The sequence below is a fragment of the Lutjanus erythropterus genome, chromosome 3 (assembly GCF_056507025.1).
Source record: "Lutjanus erythropterus isolate fLutEry1 chromosome 3, fLutEry1.hap2, whole genome shotgun sequence".
Taxonomy (NCBI): Eukaryota; Metazoa; Chordata; class Actinopteri; order Lutjaniformes; family Lutjanidae; genus Lutjanus; species Lutjanus erythropterus.
In genome coordinates, this window is record NC_139319.1 from 20,718,015 (window position 1) to 20,739,665 (window position 21,651).

General features: G+C 39.0%; 1 protein-coding gene across 1 annotated transcript in view; it reads right to left on the reverse strand.

Moving 5' to 3' along the window:
* The window catches only part of cabp4 (calcium binding protein 4), a 39,146-nt gene continuing 17,495 nt past the window's right edge, over positions 1–21,651 (reverse strand). The window contains exons 5-9 of the mRNA XM_084712981.1: positions 16,758–16,788; positions 14,671–14,814; positions 6,855–6,964; positions 4,305–4,452; positions 1–428 (exon numbers count right to left, since the gene is read on the reverse strand). Coding sequence (XP_084569107.1) covers positions 400–428; positions 4,305–4,452; positions 6,855–6,964; positions 14,671–14,814; positions 16,758–16,788 — 462 coding nt within the window. The 3' untranslated portion in view covers positions 1–399. The remainder of the gene's footprint in view (positions 429–4,304; positions 4,453–6,854; positions 6,965–14,670; positions 14,815–16,757; positions 16,789–21,651) is intronic.

Here is a 21,651-nt window from a genome sequence, read left to right on the forward strand (position 1 = left end):
GCCATTATGAACGTGCACTAGGTCATAAATTGCATTCATGAAGGTCTTCAATTTAACTTTTTGAAACTTGCATAAACTGAAGTTAAAATCTAAGGGGGGTAAAAATCAGTGGGTAGAGAATGAATCTATACTTGTCTTAACCACAAGGGGGCGTCAGTGCAACATTATTGTTATATAGTTCAGTGTTTCATAACTCACCCATTACCCTCTGGACTTACTCAACTTTTATTATGAAAATATGTTATGAAAATACAGACATTTTTGACTCTAGTATGTATTTACAATCAGTCGTTTCAAGTACATATTGACAGAAAAAGCAAGAAGGAGACGGTGTTCATCATGAGTTGTTGCACAGCTCATGAGTCCAGTGTTGTGTGCTCCATCTTCCTCCATCAGAGGTCATCGCGCAGAAAGCATCATAACAAACTCTGCAGAGGGAGACAGAGACAGCAGCAGATCCACTGATAAGGACACTATAATATCATAAACGGACAGCATGAGATGCAGCCACATCATTATCAGCCCACATGAAATTGTACTGCAGAGTAACACAGCTCATTGTGTGACGTAATGACAAAATGTTGCCATTATCACCAAGTTCATGAAAATTTGAAGCAGCAAAGGGGTGATAAAAGTCAAAAAGTAAAAAAGGGAGGACAGACACAGGAGTATTTTGGTTGACAGTTTAAACGTGTTTCCTTTTTCATGTTGATATGAAGCAAAGAATAGGTCTGTTTTCTGGCCAAGTATTAAAGGGATAGTTCAGATTTTTTTGAAGAGGGGTTTTGTATGAGGTACTTATCAATAGTCAGTATATTATTTATGGTAGATGGTGGTCAGCACCCCCTAGTTTGGAGAAGCAGTGAGGAATACTGGTATGGAAGCTAAGCAGTGTACTGGTAACAAACCCACTTAAAAAGAATTCAATATCAGTTCAAGTGTACACTACATTTAGAATATTTTGACCGCTTTACTTTGCCATCAGACGGCCTTTTCTGATGGGACAGTGAAGTTGCATAAACCAAATATCTTTCTCTACAAATCAACCAAACTCCACAGTCAAAACTGGTAATTTTACAGAATGCAGGAGTTGCTGGTCTACTGCTGCCTTATTTTTTTTGTTATTGTGTCACTTTGGTGAATCCAAACTATTCTCTTAAACACAAAAATCACACAATAACACAAACAAACTAATCAATCAAGGCAGTGGTAGACCAGCAACACTCATGTTCTGTGAGGTAAAATGAGTAATTTCACCTACTGAGTTTGGTTGGGTTGGAGAGAGCGATATTTGGCTTATATGATCGTCGTTTCATGTCAGAAAAGACTGTATGACACCATAGTTAGGTTGTGAAAATACTCCAATATGGTGTTCACTTAAACTGATATAGATTTTTTTAGGTGGGCCTTTAAAATGTATTTTGCTGCTGACCCTGTCCACAGCAGTGCATTGCTTAGCTTCAATATTGGTACTTCTGTCTTCTTCTCCAAGCTGGGGGTGTGCTGACCACAATGTTCTGTAGGTAACAGACTGACGATGTATAAGTACCTCATACAACCCATCTTAAAATCATCCGAACTATACCTTTAACCCCTGTCAGATTTTAAATTCTTAACAACTCCAATAGACCGACTGCCAGTTTCCAAGCTCTGATCATCTTTTTTTTTATAATAAACAGTCTGATCACCCCTTGTTTCAGCTGGTTGTGTCCATTATTGTAGATTCACTTGCCAATCAACACAGCTATTGATGTGTTGTGTCAATGAAACGTAGCTCAAGACAGCTTCAGGCAGGTTTCACAAAATCCATCCAATCAATCATGTCCCATTGACTTCCTGAAGCACTCTGCTCTGAAAGACGTCTGATTGTAGGTGAGAATCTATCGACTGACTGAGTACTAAAGCTTAATTCCAGATTAACCCACTAACATTATCTCCTGAGATACTCCTCCAACCATTTTCTATAAAAAGAAGTAAACCGAGCGGAACAGCAGCTCAATCCTGGTCGTCCCGACAGTCGAGTTTGACCTGACACCTGGATATTAAGAGCGATCTTCTCATCGCTGCTGCACATGCTTGTTTTCTGCCCATGTGCCTGATCTGGACAGATACACTCAAACGTTGCCCCAGGGGCTAATTGATGATAATGAGGAGCACCTGCTTATTGATCCCCTGTGAGACTGACACGCCTATTCATATGTTCTCAATAATTGTAATTGATTGGATTGCTGACACAAGACAAACAGGATCACACCTCTAAGTCCTCTCTGTGCTGCAGCCTGTAATCGCACCAAGACGCATGTGGTGTTGATGACGCCTGCACATGTGCACATCAACACGTAAGTGTGTGTTTCTCTGTGTGTGTGATTGTGTGCCACTCTATTGTTTATTTGCTTCCAAGGTAACACATGGTAATGACATTTTCTGCAAAGTCCTTGAGCCATCCAACTGTGTGTTCTTTGTGTAACATGTGACAGGTGTCCAGGCATGTGTATTGATTGAGTTAATGCACTACTGATTAGATTGGATTGGCCCTTCCAGCCAACCCACCTTGACTTAACCATCGCTCCTTTCCCATCTGACCCTTTTCCTGCCTCCTGTCTTACTCATTTTCTCCTTCTGTCCCCTTCATCCTCAACCCATTCCACCTAGATTCACTGACCCCTCTGCTTTGTCCCCTCTAGTTCACTCCTCCCTCTTCCCTCCCATTGGATGTTACTGTACTAACATTATTAAATACAATTTTAATTATTAAATTCATATCCTTTCAGCCAGAGGTATGGACTCAAGTCACACAACTTGGACAGGACTCAAACTTGACTTTAGACCCAAAATTGCCAAAATCAAAAAAAGACCTGCAGTTTGACTCAGACTTTAACACCAGTGACTCATACTTTATTTGGACTTGAGCCTTTTTAATTTAAAAATATTTGGTATCTTCCCCCCAAGCCCAAAGACATGTTGTATAATAAGTGTGCCACAAATCAATTGATTTTCCTTCATTTCCTGAATCAACTAAAATTAACATTATTCATTCTTAGCAAGTCGACACTGAAGTCCTCAGATCCACTTTGTTTTGAATCAGTCTGACAGCATCCAATCAAGCAGGAAGAACCAAGAAGAACAAACTTTAAGTTACTGAGTGCAGGTTGGAGAAAATAATACTAAGGATCATTTTATTTTTGCACAAAAACTATGAGCTGGTCAACAAAAATGAATAGTGCTAAGCACAATGTGTGGATTGAAAATTATAGCCAGATATGCAACAATGTCTAACTTGACCTTTTAGTTGCACAAAAGGTAAGTCAAGACAAATATTAACATAGTTTAACGCAAACACAGCTGCATGACTGCTCGCCAGCCTTGGATACTGCAGCTGCGTGAGAGATTCCCTGTTCGATTCCCAGTCTAGATGACTCTTGGCTTTTCAGGGTGGGCTCTAACCAAACTAAGGCGTTACAATAGTTAGCAAGCTAATACTAGCTAATGTTAATTAATGTTAATAGCCAAGTAACTTTGTAAATCAATGAAGTTGGAAACTCACTGTGACATTGGGACTTATTTAGGACTTAAAACTAAAAGTTTAGGTTTAGGTTTTTTCCATACATTTAGCTTACTGTTTCAACTACTCTATACATGAATTATTTTATCAGTTTATCCATTTTTTATGGAAAACCCATTCTCGTAATTTGATGGGGAAAAAAAAGTCATAATAATGAGACAGTTGCACCCCATGTAGGTAATCCTCAGCAGCAGCCATGGGTTTGATTTCAGCTTGTGGCCCTTTGTTGCATGTCTTACCCCTGGTCTCTGTCCCATTTCCTGTCTGCATAAAGCTGTCCTATCAAATATAGACTAAAGAAGAAATTACAATGGCTTACAGGATCTTATTTTTTCATCACACTGGTATACTAACTATTTCAACTTCTCTTCTTGCTGACTGGGTGGCTGCCTCCTGGTTGTTTTAAATTTAATTATGATCAGCATCGCACCAATTTCTAATCCTACTTATTGGCTTATTTGTCTCCTTAACACAAGTATGTGGATTTTTTTTTTAATGAAATCACATCTTTTAATTGAGTTAGTTTAATTCAGTTGATAATTCGTTGGTCTTGCCATGTGCCCCTCTGGCAACTACAAGTACCCTTGGTTGAGAATCCCTCGTGTACACCGGCCACCCTCCTGCCTCAGTGTTTTGTCATTGTTTTTTCTTTTTTTCAAAAATTGTTTTCATGCCCTCTAACACCTTGCCGGGAGTCCACTCCTCCCTCACATCCCCCCACCCCAAGTCCCCAACCGCTCACCGTCAAAGTCAATGTTGCCGTCTTTGTTGAGGTCAATGTCGGCGAGGATCTCCTCCAGCTCTCCTTTCTTCAGCTTCTCCCCCAGGAGGGTCTTCATGCCCTCCTTCAGCTCATCCAACGTGATCTTTCCATCGCCGTCACAGTCAAACTTCAACGTGTGCAGTTGATGGCGATCAAGGAGGTGGGGACATGAACATGCAGTGAAGGAGGAGAGACAAATAAAGAGATCACAGGTGAAGCTGATGCAAAGAAAGACCAACATTGCATGTTTCTGGGCTAACAAGGAGGGAAAAGAGACTGAATACAGTATGATGTAAATGATGTTAGATGAGGAGAAATAAGGACAAAAAGAGAAAATTGTCAAAAGGCATATAAATAGACAAAGAAGTTCAAAGATCATGCCTTGCAAAAAAAAAAGATTAAAATGTAGGAGTCACATCTGCAGCACTGTGTATAGTTAGAACATGGCTGCGTGAGGTCCCTGCACTGAAAACAGCTTGAGTCTGCAGATGGGGCAATGCTGACTCATGAGGTGTTAGTACTAAAGTGAGAAAGACTTTTGAAGTGACTATGAGTTGAAAATTTATGCTCATTTGTTCAGAGAGCAGACTATGCTCTGAAGTTGCGGAAGTTTGTATTCAGAAGTTGCAGAGTTGAGAGCTAATCCACTCAGAACGTATACATTTCTGGCTTTTGACAGCATTACTCAGACTTGGTCGATGACGCACAAGTGATGAAGAGACTCCAGATACAATGGCATAAATAGAGGTTGTAGATAAAAACTTTCATACATCTGATACACTTTTAAACCTTTTATGCAGGGGAATGATGTTTTTTGGTGTTTTGCCTACAGGCTTTGATAAAATCTTGATCTAAGAGCCCCAGTGGTTCAGGAAGAGATGGTGGAGATAGAAAATGTTGTCACTAAGCTCACTGTGGCACCAGTGCAGTTCAAGATCCACCAGTGGTGGATTATTTATTTGACAAAGTTTGCTTTATTAGCTCCAAACAGCAGCTACAATTTAAGGCGTACAATGATATGCCATGTGATGTTTCCATGTAAAAACATTTTACATACTATGACTGGTAATTCACAAACTTTGTCATTTAAGAATGGGGTACTTATCAATATAGTCAGTGTACTATCTACTGAGTCCACATGGAAAATAAGTCATTTTAAATCACAGAACACAGGAGTTGCTGGTCTACAACTGCCATTTAAGTACTGTAATTACAAACAAATTTGAGGTACCTGTACTTTACTTCGGTATATACTTTTCATGCTACATTATACTTCTACTACACTGTATTTGAAAGGAAAACAGCGTACTTTTTACTTCACAAAATGTATTCGACAGCTTTACTTACTAGTTACTTTACAAAATAAGATTTTTACTCACAGAAGTCCAGCTGAAACAGTTATACAGAAAATTTGATCATCATTTAAGTCTTTATTCATGCAAGACCATTTCATAGTCCCAACTTCTCAAACAGACTATTGGCTGGACAAAACAAACCTTATGAAACTATTTTTTTGAAATTTTTTTTTTGAATTTTTACAAACTAAACAACAGATTAATTCATGATGAAAGTAATCATTAGTTGTAGTCCAGTATAATATAGCTCGAATTGAGCCCCTTCTCAACCAGCTTCAACAGTGCATGGAGTATTTCTATTCTATTTCCATTTGTACCTTTACTGAAGTAATAGATCTGAATACTTTCTCCATCACTGTCGATAAATACCTCATACAACCCCACTTCAAAAACTATGACTTTAATGCCATAAGTAATGTTGCTGTGGCAGCTAATATCCCAAACCCCCTATTGCTTTCCATAGAACCCAAAAAGTAGCCAAACTAAATGCCTGAGGCTAGATTTAAAATATAGAAATATAATCCCATTAGCACATTGTAAACTCCAATATGTTGACAGTTCATTATTAAGAGCATAATTTATCAATGTTGTTTGTTTGGCAGTAACCATTAAAAACCTATCATGCTGTAATGTGTTAAATGGATGAACCCAGGTGTGTGAAGCTGTGCTTATAAATAACACGATCAGCTCATTTGTTTTGCTTGGTCAGAGACTAGAGACGGCACACCAGGGCCTGGCTTTGGGGGACAATCAATTTAGCACTTGTGTACCTGCCTGTGTATTGACACCAAAGAGAGCAACTCAATAGATATTTCCTCCAGACCAACGAGGCACCACGAAATTTCAAATAAAACAGGCGTGTCTAATGAGCGCAAATTAACAGGTTAGACAAATATAGAATATAAATCATGACTCTCTGGATGGCAGGAACCAGGCTTCATAACAACATCATCAATACGAATATTTTCCTTCCTCTTTAACATTTTTCTTTTCTTCCTGCATTCAGCTCCTCTTCTTCCCTCGGACTTGTTTACAAGCAGGAGCCGTGCACTCTGGGCTCTCTCTGAGGAAAGGTCCTGTTGCACACTTCAAAGTACTGTCATTGTACAAGGGCCCTTTCACTTGCTTGCTTGAAGTCAGACGTCTTTAGAGTTTCTAGCTGGGGACCTCTTACCTGTTTGAAGGCACAGCGGAGCTCCTTCATCCCGACCATATGAGCCGTCTCAGCCAGCATCCTCGGTCCCATTAGCTCGCAGAAATCATCAAAGTCTACATGCCCGCCCCCTGCAGAAGGACACAACACACACTTAGATGACAAACAAAGTAAATGCACGCACTGTCGATGAAGTAACTGTTGATGTCACATAGATGTAGTGGAGAAAAAGTTACAATATTTCCCTCTGAAATAGAAATACTGAAAGTACAAATACCAATGCAAGTACTCTACCTCAATTTTGTATTTGTATATGTACTGCACCTAGTCTTTCCTGACTTAAAAACCAAGCTGGTCAGTAAAAAGTTTATGAATCTCTTCAGTGCATGGATACCATTATAATAAAGTGAGCTATGTTCTCATTATGCTTCCATCCCCTCTCTTAGAAGCAGCTTTGTTTTGTTTGATCCCCATGGTAATTATCGAAACAGACTGATACAATAGGGGGGGTGGTCATGTTATTAGTTGAACAAAAGATGGACTCATTTGATAGTGTAGACCAATACGCCTGTTTTCATTATCTGGGCCTTACTGGATATGAAAGACTACTTCAATAAAGCCATGTGGTCATTTTGTGGTTCAAAAAATTTAATCAGTGCTCACGTTCTGCGGACTGCGAGGAGGAAAACTAAACTGTGGCAAACTCTGCTTGCATGGAAAGCACTTTTAATGCTGCTGAATCATGAAACTAATGGCTCAAACTGTCATGCAGCCTGGTGGTTACAACAGCTGCTGAAGGGGCCTGAAAATAAAGACCATTAATTCTGTGATTTCTGAGTTAGCAAACAACGTTCATCCTTGCCTCAAGGTGCAGTATATTTTTCGGCTGCCTGGCTCTACCCTTGTGGAGCAGCAGCAGTCTGTGGGGGTTTCCTGACACCGCCTTGAAGAATTTCTGTGCCTTAAGTGGGTCAGTCTGTAATCATGGAGTAGAAACATTCTCCCAAAAGTCTTAGGAGATTATTATTATTTTTTAATTGATAGCGCAACGCTAGTTATACAAAAAAAAGAGTGAATTTCATGGTATTAATGGCTCTGTAGGGATTACTCTAGAGAGATTAAGCTAGGAGTTTCTGAAGCCCATTTTACCTTATGGGTTAAATTAAGGCATCACTGAACAGATGAATAATTCATGTTACATGGTATGAAATATAGTATAAAATATAAAATGTAGTAACCACCCCAAACCCCTGATGTTCTGAATAGTTCTCCTGTAGCTTCCCTTGTACAGTTTTTTTTTCTGCACAGTTTGCAGCATCACATATTGTTTATCTTCTTATGCCAGCTTTACATTTAAGTTCTACTGTGTAAAGCTTAAATCTGAGACACTGTTTTTGTGGCTGCAAGATTACAAGAGGTAGTAGAGCTGCAGTGAAATATGAGTCATTTTCAGCCCGTCCTTGCCAGAAAACAGGTATCCAGCAGTTTCATGAAGGAACTACTTTCTTTCTACCACAGGAAAAAAAAGGCGTTTTTCACAGGAGCCATTTTGACATGAAATAGTGGTGTAAACACAGGTGTAATAAATTACACTAATCAAGGTTCTGTTCCATTCAGGTCAAACACAGTCAGGCCGCTGCTATTGTGCATGTTGGCTCGCTGCAAAGGTTCTGCTACGTTAAATGGAAGGACCTTAAGTTGCATCATTGGTAACACCTGTGTTTATTTCATATCAATATTGCTGCTCTACATAAGGTCTGTAGTTCCTACGTGAAACTGCTCACAACAAGGTCTGTAGTTTATCTTGATTAGGTCATAATTATTAGAAAGAGATTCCTTTCAAATATATGTGTTTTGCATTTTTAGCACAACAAGATGAGTGCCATCTAATTCCATAATATTTGAGAGAAAGCAGACGTCTTGGCCGATATCTTCAAAATTAGAGAACTCACAACAAATTAATCTATTTTTTTCTAAAATTTTGGAGGGGCTTTTTATGCCAGCTGACAGGAAAGTGGGAGAGAGAGAGTGGGAGAAAGACACACTGCAAAAGGGCAGCAGGCAGGAGTTGAACCTGCAGCTCCCACACATGGGGCGCACGCTCAGCAAACCAAACAATCAGAGAACCCCACCTCAAAACAATCTACATGGATAAATATACTTGTAAAGTTGTTACAGGAACATAGTTGCGCTACAACCTTTGCAACATGTAACGTCAGAATAACTGAAAACACCTGTGAGGGTGTTCAGAGGCGTTAAGGTCCTTTTGCTGCCGCTGCTCTCCCCAAGTCATGTGGTTTTGGGAGTCACTGGCAATTGACCTATTCTGTCATGTACGATGTGCAGAACATTATTTACACATTATTTTTAAGGCTCTTTAGGATCAAACTATAGTTGTTTGTGCTTTGCAATGATGCACATCAGTTTGGGACATTTATGAGATGTTTATGCAGGTTAATGCAGCAGTGACTCATTCAGTCCTTGCTGTTGTCATTCTAACATCTAATCAGTCAAATATTTACACCTGGGACTCCAGGTGAGTCTAATTAACTAGCTGGTATCACAGAAGCCAGCTGCACTCTGGTCCCTGAGGATCACAGCACAGAAACACTGCTGTATCCAGTCATGGCCAAACATTTACTGTGGACCCAAAGTCCAATATTTTGCTCATTAGTATTGTAGTCCTGAGGGCTCAACATTATGGTACGCGCGTGCTGTGTAAATTTAATTTAGCCTATTTCTCAAAGCAGGCACATAGATGTATTGTATTTATCGTCTCCAAGACAATACATATTAAAATGTCATTAACAACCATGTGCAGTACACATGTGGTTAAAAGCTTGGTTCTGCCCTTTACAAGAAAATGACTTGTCTCTAATAGTCTCTTCTCATGTTTAATTTTATTTCTTTAAATTTTGATTCATCTGTATCTGGGGTTTTTCCTTTCACAACAATATAACAGAGGTGAAATACTTTTTGTGGTACTAACAGCACCGAAAAATGACAAAATGTTCAGCAGCAACATCCTTTCCAAAAACAGCGTCCCCATTACTCTGGATTATCCACAGAGCATCCTGGCAGCAGTTGACATTACAGACTATTTCTTCAGTAGAAAACAGAGTAAATGAAACCAAAACTATGCCAGGGAGATATTATGCTTATTATTAAAGGATGCTTTAAAAAGTAACCTAAAGTCCAACAGGCATTACTTTAAGTCATCATTTTGTATACAGTAATAATCCTGCTTGTTTTGGAATAACTGGAAAAATTAGTTCCTGACTGGGAAAATTCACATGAACGCCTCTCAAGTTGGTACAATTCAGGAAGATTGTCTTTTGACACCATATATGCAGAAACATGACAGGCAAGAGTAAATGTCTGGTTGACAACTTTGTTTTGTATCAGTTTTATATCATGATGTTTATATAATATCAGTCATAAGTTATTTATTGGCATTAAACCTTATGTCATGTAATGCAATATTTTTAAGGGAATGTACTAATGCAGCATCCGTGTTGTTTGCACGTAATGACTTAAACGCTCACCAATGTTGGAAGAATGGTTTCCCAACACTGGAACTGGGACCATCCAAGGAGCACATGAATGCAGCAGATGCAATTTTTGTACAGCATTGAAAAATGACGAGACATTCAGCAGCATCCCTTTCCAACAACGTCCCGTTAGTCTGGATTATCCACAGAGCCTCTTGTCAGCAGTTGACATAAGGACTACTTCATCAGTAGAAAACAGAGTCAATAAAACCAAATGTCTGCAAGGCTTATTATCATAAGAAATAAGTGATAAAAATATTTTGGCAAAGTGATGCTTTATAAATAATGTATAAGGCAAATAAATAATAATGTCTTTTGAATGTGTTGTTAATAGTTTTTATTATTGAAGGGGGGTATTTATAGAAATATCATAAATGCAGTGTGGTGTCGGTGTTTGACTGACAGCAGTTGACAGGCTGAGCTCGGGGTTCTGAACACCAGCAGGTGATTGAGACAAAGACTAAACTAAGTTGCCCTGTAGCTTTCACATAACGGGCAGTGAGTGTTTATTAAGCAGTGGGATTGAAGAGTTAAGCACTACAGCAGCGTCTAAATGGACCAACGTGACATTTGCAGGTAAGTTTACATGCTGCTTAATGTGCTGCAGCTGAGAAGCTAATTAACTGTCGAGCCTGCGAACTGACATTAGCAGTGCACTTTTCCCCAGGGAGAGTGTTTGCTTGGTTTCACGCTCAACAGGGTGCAGGACAAGACGTGTGTTCATGTTTATGGGACGAGAAGGAGACTTTAGAAGAAAAGCTGATGTGGTTGTTGTTCAAGGTTTGTGGCTCTTGTGCTGTGTAGCAGGCTGCCATCTGAAATACATCTTTGAGTTATTATTGTTAGATTTGTTGACTTATCATCTTACATTTTTTTCTGTTTTCTATTTATCGCAGTTTGGTTTAGTTTAGGCACTAAAGTAGGGCTGAAAAATGATTAGAAATATTATAAAATTAGCAACATGGCCCAGTGAACTGTGCGACTGTGACATGAATGCAGATGATCTACAAATCTTGTTCTCCAGAACATTTGTTTGGTACGGACACCAACAAAAGTCACATCATCATGATTTTAATAGTTTTCATCAAAGATTCCTGGGTGAAAATCTTTTAACCACATGTTAAATCTCCCATGGGTAGGGCTGCACAATTAATTACAGTATTATCAAAAATGCAATATAGCCAAGTGCAATATCCAAATTGCAGAACCAAATTTTGTTTTGTCAAAGGAAAAAATAGTGTTAGAAAACAGCATTATATTGAAATACTGTATAGATGACCTGACCTTAAAATCCTGTTCTCCAGATGAATGAAATCATGTTTGTTTGGTACAGATCCCAACAGATATCACATCATCATGATTTTAACAAGTTTTCTCCAGTAAAAATGAAAATTGTGAAGCAGAAATGATCCTTCCCAAAAACCATATTGCATATCGCAATTTCATTTTTTACAAATATAAAACCTCCATGGATCAAAAATTCATAGCGGATGGAAAATGCTTTTTGGACTGGAGGATTTTTTTTTGTTGGCGAGTGGCCACTGGGGAAAAATCAGAAGGAAAGCTGAGTGACACGCATTCATTTGCATAATAATAATAATATTAATTTCCGTAGTGCTTGTGTCGTTGCAGTGGGGGACAGATCACCTTAAGCTATGTGAAAGGTAGAAAAATCTATAGTCAAATGATTGCAAACTCACTACAGCGACATCATATATTTGAAGTAAAAAAGTTTAAAAAATCTGCAAAGGGAGAGAGAAGATCAAACAAACTATTTACATTTTTACAAGCTATCTATAGGAACACCCTCATCCAGAGACGTGAAGAGAAACAGTGAGAGAAAAGCTCAAACGAGCTATTTACATATCAGAGAAGAATCCCAAAAAATATTCTATACTGTGTACGTGTTATAGAGAATTTCAGAGAGCGAGCATCAGTGTAACCATAGAGACTCACTGCAACTGAACTCCCACTGCAGTGGAGAGTGGTGTCCGCCGCCCCACACACGCCACACTGACTTCCTGTGCACGAGGACAGGGAGAAACCTCAACGCTGTGGACTTTGTCTAAGCAGCACGGGAATGAATAACAATGAATTACAATATATTTGACTGGCAAAACGTCATCAAGCCCCAGTTACCAAGGCCACGAAGACTCACAGTTTCATATAAATAGGAATAGGGAAAATAGGAAATAGGGAAATGATGAAAAGCTGCTGTGTAGCAGGTTGTAAAACAAATAAACTTACAAATCCATCATGATTTCTGGTTCCTCATCCCTCCCGGAAAGGAAAGGATCCCGAAAAAGAGATCAGTAAGAATGTATGAGCCTCCAGAGGATAGTAAATCTTTATTTTGGCAGCAGTGTTAATTCAGTTTTGTTGACAATAAATATCAGTCACCTAATTTATGCTGAATAAGACAATAGAAACAACAGTTTCAACAACCACGGCTTTCACACTGAGATCTGAAGCACATCATATGCATGAATATTCACTGTCAGAGTGGTAAACAGCTAAATGATGCTGGTGACAGATTTTAACACAGTGATCCTGTAATATTGCTGCAGTGAGGGTTTGCCTTTTCTCCAGCTTTGAGTATTTACACTGAACCAAGCACTGCCGGCTGCCCCAGCGTGTCTTTTTAAAGTGAACTGGCATCGTGGAATCAATAGAGGCGTGACAGAACACAACACATCACACATATAGCCGATAACCTCATGGATTTCTAACATGAAGCTTTTTATGTGTTCCTGGGTAAATGGACCGTCACTTCTTCTGCAACATACAAGTTCAAAAGATCATCTTGTGTGATGATCTGTGGGGAGGGGTGTCTCTCCATCTGTGTGTTTACAGATACATTTAGTGAAAATGGGGATTAATAGTAGGATTACAATTTTAAAATAAAGAATGATGTACTACCATGAACAGTGCGCACACTGTTGCCAATTCATGATCATGGAAAAACGCTTCACTGGCTGGAAATTTTGCAATTATTTGTCCTGTTAATTTAAATTCTACTTAAGTACAGTACTTCAGTAAATGTACTTAGTTACATTCCCCCACTGGAGATGATACAAATTGAATGTGTGGTGTTGGTCTTTTACAAACTCAAGGAGAATTTATGTACGGAAAGAAATTTTAAGCCACAAGATGGCAATTTTCAAATTTTAAATGTAATACCATAATTTTATTTATTTATTCTTAAATATTGTTTTTTATTATCTTTCAGCATAACAAATTGGAGCAAAAATATTATTATTACAAAGGATTTGCACTAATTGAAGTACCTCAACTGAGTCAGTTGGCTATAAAAATGTTCATTCAACTTAGCAAATACAAATAAAGGCCTTTTTCATATATTTAAATACACTGATGTGATATGTTAATATTTTCAATATAACCCTTCCTGGGGCGACCCTATAGCTCAGTTTGTAGGTCATGCTCGCTGTGTATTGAGGTTGTTAGTCCTCTGCAGCGGCTGCTGGTTCGATTCCCGCCTGCAGCCCATTTGCTGCATGTCATCCTCTCTCTCTCTACCCCTTTCCTGTCATATATTCAGCTGTCCTATAACAATAAAGGCAAAAAGCCCAAAAAATAATCTTAAAAAAAATACATAGCCCCTCCTGGAGAAAAAATCACCAGCCGCACAAATGCACACTTCTCAAATGGTGTACACACACACACACACAAAACACGTCTGCATGCTCCAAGTCCTTTGTGTCCATTGAAGGTTTATGTAAAGTCTTGGCAGAGACTCACAGGTTTGTTCAGATTTTCTGGCTGTGCTCTAACAGCAGGTAGGTGTTACAGCCACTGGTTCACCAAGCTTATAGAAGAAATCAATTCAATGATGATTCACCGTAAACTTTAAGCACTAACCACACACAGATCTATACTTGATCATTCAGAGAAGACAGCAAAAACAAACACACCTTCATTAAGAGCAGAGAGAGGAAAGTTAGCTCTCAACTAAACACACACTTCTTCATGCAGACTCACACTCATACACCTCTGGACCTGCCGTGTGAGGGCCATTAATCAGTCTGCTAAAATGTCTCGAATGTCCCCAACTTCAAAGACAAACATCAGTTCCTTGCGGACTCATAGGAGAGAATGTGCACGTATACCAAGCACACGTGTTTGTGCAACACACACAGACACATTATTCACACTATCATGCTTACTTGCCTCACAAAGACCCATCAATCATGCGCACATGCTTTAACCACTGAGGAGGAAATGAACCATATGCTTACATACACATAAGCAGACAGGTAAATACGCACATTTCATCTTGATTTGCTGGATGATCTCGATGAGCTCCATCTCTGTAGGCATGTAGCCCATGGTCCTCATGCAGTCTGCGATGTCTTTGTAATGGATGAAGCCATCCGCGTCGTAGTCGAATTCCTTAAAGGCCTCCTGCAGCTCTGACAGACAGACAAACAAATTACAGCAATGGCAACAAACCATAAAGTAGGGTAAAATATGTTTGTCCCAAGAGTCAAACACACACAGGTACACAGACAGTGTGCACAGATGCTGATAGTTAGACTTTGAACAAAGTTTGTTAACACTTTATTTGAAAGCATGTGCATAAGACTGTCATTACAGTGCCATAGCAATGTGATAACAACTGTTATGGACATGAAAGAGTCTTTATTAAAGTTTGACTGTTAATTAATTGTGTCATTAAGTGTCATTTGGTCAGTTTTGTCATTTTTACTGCAAAGTTGACATTGTTTGAGATGTTTATTTTGTCATGACAACCTGACATTATCGAACTTAAAGAAACTGGTTGGCATTGACATTGGTCATCATGAGACGATTACAAGTGTGTCATAAATATTTTCCTTGATCGCAAGTAAGGTGGTAGATTTTGGACCTGTTATAGATGTCATTAAATGTTATAAGGCCAGTTTAAGGACAGGGAATACAGTACCGAGGTGGTTCTCTTGCTGGCTTTTGCACCTGGCACCCCAGGGCTGAGTCAGCTAACTAGGCGGCTAGCTCTACAGCTAACTGAGCTAACAAGCTAAGGTCAGCTACAGCTAACAATAAACAGCCTGCTTTAGCAGTAAACCAGCTAACTGCTGTCTGTCCATCAGCTAACTCTGTGAGCTAAATCACCTTGGTACTGTACTCGGTCATCAAACTGGCCTTATGACATTTAATGACATATTTATGACAAGTCCAAATGATACCACTTTACCTGAAGTCCAGGAAATTATTAATGGAACATTTGCTAAAGGTCATTAAGTTTCATCACAGTGTCACACACTGTGATAAAACTTAACGAAATCTTTATGACATAATTCCCTTCAAGTAAAGTGCTTCAATAATGTCACATTGACCAGTTGTGTTGTCTTGGTTAATGTCAAGTTGTCAAAGACAACTCAAACAATGTCAACTTTGCATTAAAAATTACATAATTGGCCCAATGACACTTAAAAGAATAGTTCACCACAAATGAAAATTCAGTCGTTGTCTACTCACCCTCATACTGACTTAGTTTTCTAGTCCACAAAATGCTGCTGGATTTTCACAGGAAAACAGCTTTTCTCCCAAACAATGGAAGACAATGGTGACCAGTTTCAAATGGAAAAAACCCCCAAAAGAAAATAAATAAATAAATAAAAAAAAAATAATAAAAGCTTCCATACTGCTCATCTGATGTAATCCATCCATCCTAAAGCAGCAGCATGCCAAGTTGACTTGAAAGAAGACCCTTAGCATGGAGCCATGTTCATGTGTGCACACCATCTGAATTGTGTGTGTGTAGTGTTACAGAATGCATGTGCAAGTGAATGGCATGTTGGGGCTTTTGGAGACTTGGATTACACCAGACAATGAATATGGAGGCATTTTATGTTTGTATGTTTTTTCAGTTTGAAAATTGGTCACCACTCCCTCCCTGGGAGATTCTGCAACGCTGTTTTAAACCTAAACCTGACCTTCAGTGAGCATGAGGGTGAGTAGATAATGACTGAATTTTCAGTTTTGTTGAACTATCCCTTTAAGGACAAAAGTCATAAAAAATTCACAAAGACTCCATGTTTATAACAGGTGTGGTGACATGGTTATGACAGTGTTTTTCACACCTCTTCATATAAAGTGTTTCACAAAGTTTTAACTTCTCTGTAAGTTGTTGATTCCAGCTCTCAATATGAATGACTTATTTTGTTTTAATTGATTTTGCAGCGCTGAGTCACTGACAAATATTTCAAGGCAGTCTGTGAAACCTTCAGTCTCTTGCATGAATCACTAAGAGGAGTGCGCTTAACAGGAGAAAATATCAGTGCGACTGATAAAGCTGCGCAGTTGACTAGTGAATTTATCATGTCTATCATAATTACACCAACAAACATCTTACCATCTAACTCCTCAGGCATCAGCTCTCTCTCCTGTGGAGCAGAGAAGAAGTAGAGGGGAAAAAAAACAGTGGAAATAATTAGAAGACAGCATTGGAGGACAGGACGCAAAATCGGGGTGGCTTTAAAACGGCAAATTCTCCTGAGAAACACCCCAGTGATAATCTGTTTTTGACTACCAAATTAGAATAACATGCATATCATGTCAACACTGCTGCATGCTGACAGTGAACTCTAATGGGATTTCACCCAGCGACATGTCTTTCTAATTTGCAAAATGACACAATACAACACACTCAACTGCATGCACACACACACACACACACGCGCGCGCACATACACACACATGCACACATACGCACCCTACATCTGTAGCATCTTGAGGGAGACGCAGCATAAGAGCAGTCCATGTGCACACAAACACACACCCACACACGACCATGTGACAGTGAGTTGCACAAACATTGCACTGAAACACAGATGCATGTTAAGTAAGACCCAGATACACAGAGGTATACGCTCACTGACACAGACACAAGACATATGATTTGCATACAGCCTTGTGCGTGTGACACATTCAGTATTCTCTGCCTTGTTCTGACATTTGCTCTGGGAGATTTCTCCCTATCTTTCTCTCTCTTTTTCCCTCTTTCTCCTCCTTTTTCATGAGTTTTCAGAGAAGTTGAGGCAAAGCTAGGAGCTAGGAACAAATCTTCCACATAGAGAGTCATTAGAAATAATGAAGTTATGTATGCTTAGGGCTTAAAATAGCAATATGCTAATATATTCTGTTGGTTGCAGACAGACAATTTGAATTGAAAAAAATATATAAATTTGTCATCAGTTGCAATACAGTACAAATGCATATCCTCAGGCAAGAAATATACAAAATTTTAGCTTAAAAAGGACGAGCTTTTGGAGCTTCGTACGGATTGTTGGCCTTAAAGAGATAGTTGAGATTACTTGAAGTGGGGTTGTATGAGGTACTTGTTCACAGTCTGTGAGTTACCCACAGTAGGTGGTAATTAACATGCCCCAGTTTAGAGAAGCATAAGGAGTGATGTTGGAAGAAGCTAAACAATGTCCATCTTTTTACAGGGTCAGCAACAAAATGTATTTTAGCCACTTAAAAAGGTCCACCTAAAATATCTATATCAGACTAAGTGTATGCTATATTTAGAATATTTCCACTGCTTTCACCAGTGTCAGACAGCGTGCTCTGACCAAACACCACAGTTATATGAGCTAAATATCGCTCTCTCCAAACCGGTCAAACTTCATTGGCAAAATCAATAATTTTACCTCACAGATCACAGGAGTTGCTGGACCACAGCCACCCCAATCTGTTAGTTTGTTTGTGTTACTGTGCGGCTTCAGTATTTTATAAGGTGGAGAGACTGATATTTGGCTTATATAATGGCATTTTTTCATCAGAAAAGGCTGTCTGACAACAGAGTGAAGCAGTGAAAATATTCTAAATGTATTCTAATGTAATTTTTGGGTGGCTAAGTTATGTCTTGCTGCTGACCCAGTCTATAGCAATACATTGCTTAACTTCCTGCAGTGGTGCTCCTGATGCTTCTCCAAACTGGGCGCATGCCGACCGTCATCTACTGCAGGTAATGCAGTCACTGTCAGTCAGTACCTCATACAACCGCATTCAAAAAAAAAATCCAAACTATCCCTTTAAACGTGCTCATGTTTTAACAAAACACATCACATGCATAAATCCTTTGAAACACTGTCCTAATTAGCATACTTGAAAACATGCATTGACTTGAATTTACATATGTAAAGATACAACATTAAAAGATCATGAAACAAAATTAATCTTCCTTTTAAAAGCACTGAGACGTGAGTCTTCAGCAAGATGCTAGAAATCACTCTCCTACCAACATCATCTTGACTCCAGGGCTGGCAAACAATGTGCAACTCAACACAGGAACTTCATCACATCCACAGGGGAGGCAGGAAACATGCAAACTCAGTCATCTTCATATAGAGCAAATGAGCCTGACATATGGAGATATCGCTTAGCACAAAGACGGTACAAGCCTGAGGATATCTATAAGTTCAAAGAGACAAGACTGACACACAAGCTTGTAAAAGCTCTCGTTATTGTGAGCACAAATGTGCGGAGATTTGCTGTGGGCTCCTTTTTCCATGCTTTCATGCAGTAAGGAAAAATACTGTAGTTCACTACAACTCAGAAGCTGAGATGAAGTAGAGGTAGAAGTAACAAATAATATATATCCATGTACAGCACTGGCATTATACTATGATATTTCTATTATGTCAGAATTTCCTGTTATCTCACTGTATTTTGGGGGTTGGGTGGATTTGCCTCATCTGATTGCAATAGCTACAACTTTTCAAAATGTTTTACATGGAAAAAAATAAAATAAGACAGAGATATTATATGGAGGAGACAGACAACACTGAATGTACATAAAAATATGAAAGCATAGATGCAGGTTGAGCATTAGCATTATTGTAGCATAACTGTTTTAAAATGTGAAGTTAATGAATCAGAACTATATTAGGAAGTAACCAGTTTTTTTGTGTTTGTCTGGTTAGTTTGGCAAGGTCAATGAAACATCTCTCTCTTACTCTCTTAAAAAGGTCTCTATTTGTAGAAATCTTGTCGCTAATGTTGTCAGACACCTAGAAAAACAATCTGTGCCTGTTAGTGGCAAAAACAAGCACCTGTGGGGAACATAATTTGACAGTGGTCTGTTACCCAGTGGGATTATGTTGTAGCGTAGTTTCCATTTATGCTGGCTGTAGCACTCTCCCTCAATACTGGACTAATTTCAAAAATTGTCGTTAGACCTTAGACACACACAAAAAAAATGGGGTCCAGGTTGAAAAATACAGAAGTTATCATTTTAAGATAGTTTGAATGCATCAGCTTCACATTCTGAAAGAATAAGTGCTTTACCTTTAATCCTTAAGTCTATTTAATGCTAATGCTCACTTTACATCCATGCTTTTACATTTTTATGTAGGACCTGTGCTCAAGTGTCTTCATTTCTATTACTTTATTTTATTAAGAGAAGGATTTTTCAACCTTCAGCTGTTCTTTTTTACTGCTGAAAAAGTGAGAGATAAAAAGGCAAATCAGAGAAGCAGTGGAACTAAAATGCAAAGAGAAGTGCAATATTTTCATCTTAATACATGTTGGCACTCAGGGTGGCTAATACATAAATCATACAAGGTCATCCTGCTCAAGTGCACAATAGCTTCAGGAGAAGGAGAGACTCCCATGGTTTATTTGGAAGCTGCTCTGCATGGCAGACGTTCAAATGATTATTCACTGTATGATATTGCCAACAGAAATGAAACACAAATGCACTGCCAGGACGCAATTGCATCAAGAGTTATCTCACTATACGTGTGCTCTGCCTCAGATACTAAAACACTTATGATTTATATAAACCTCTTAAGTTTTAACATGGTTTTTGATGCTGCGGCAGTTGCCAAGAGTTCAGAGCCGCTGTTTACCGTGCGCAGGATCGGCCTACAAGGGCACATTTAGATAGCAAGGTCAACACATTAATTGGATTTTTTTTTTCTTCATCCAGAAAGGATTAGACAGCATGCCACGCAGACTCTCAATTCATCTGTCAGAGCGAGCCCATTAACAGTTAATTTCATTCTGTCTGCCTTCACATGGCCCATTGAGCAGCCTACTGCTTTGTAGGCATGGGCACATATGATAGATACGTGGATACTTCACAGAAACACATAGATATGATCCTCAGATAGAAAAGACACATTGTCCAGCTATAGTATGTACATATATTGCTCACTGATGGGTACAGTCCATTTCGCTCCACTTCCATCTGTCTTCCGTGAATGTGGCTCTGACATGTAAATGCATCAATTGTTTTTCTTTAGCTATTTGTCTCTGCCGGCCCTTTCTTCAGCTGGATTTAATGAGGGCTGACAGTGAACCTTGCTAAGGGGGTTATTAATACTTGTGTTGAGGCAGGGATTAGGACTGCTGCAGGATGGATGGTCTCCCTTCCTCAGTGTCACAGCAGCAACCAAAACGCCGTGTCCTCTGTCCTGTGGATACGCCGATGCAGACGAGCCGCTTTACCTGGCTACTAGTAAATTCAAACCAGGGACTGTCATGGTAAAACAAGGCAGATCGGTCATGGCAGGTGAGGCAGTAACTCAGGGACAGATGTTGAAGTGAAGTCCACAGTAGCCCAAGGTCATTGTGAAACGGTTTTCAATTCCCATAAATTGCTTTAAAACAATGAAATGGTCCCATTAGTTATTAGGAAATCTTGTTATGAAACATCATTAAAACGTTCATAGTCACACAACTCCCCTCGGCAAAGAGTTCTCTGTTATCTTTTATGGTAAATCCCTTTCCTGTGATGAAGGCATTTATGGAAAAGCCTCTGGCTCTGCTTTGTAATAAGGTCTCACCAGGTTCTATACAGTTTAAATAGATACTTTATGAGTTTTATCCTATAAAACAAAGCTAATAGCAATGCTACTATTACCATTAAAAATTATATCCCAAATAGTCCCAGAAAGTACACTATATAAGAACTAAAAATAGGAGTAACACACATTGATGTTGACATGCTTTCTGATATTTGAATGTCTGTGAATGTGCATGACAGGTGCAGGAAATTGACAAGTGATAAATTAAATATTTTTTAAAGCTGTGATTAAACAAAAAAAGTAGATCTTATTAACAACATATTTATTGTTGCTGTTGGATAGAGGGACAGAGAGAGTTTTATGTGCTAAATTAGGGCTAACCCTCCTGTGGACGTCAACAATGGTCGTTCATCATGAAAAATGTCATTAGAGCTCCACAGGGTGTACGACATCTTGTACAAAAGATGTCTATTGGGCATATCTTTGCTTAGT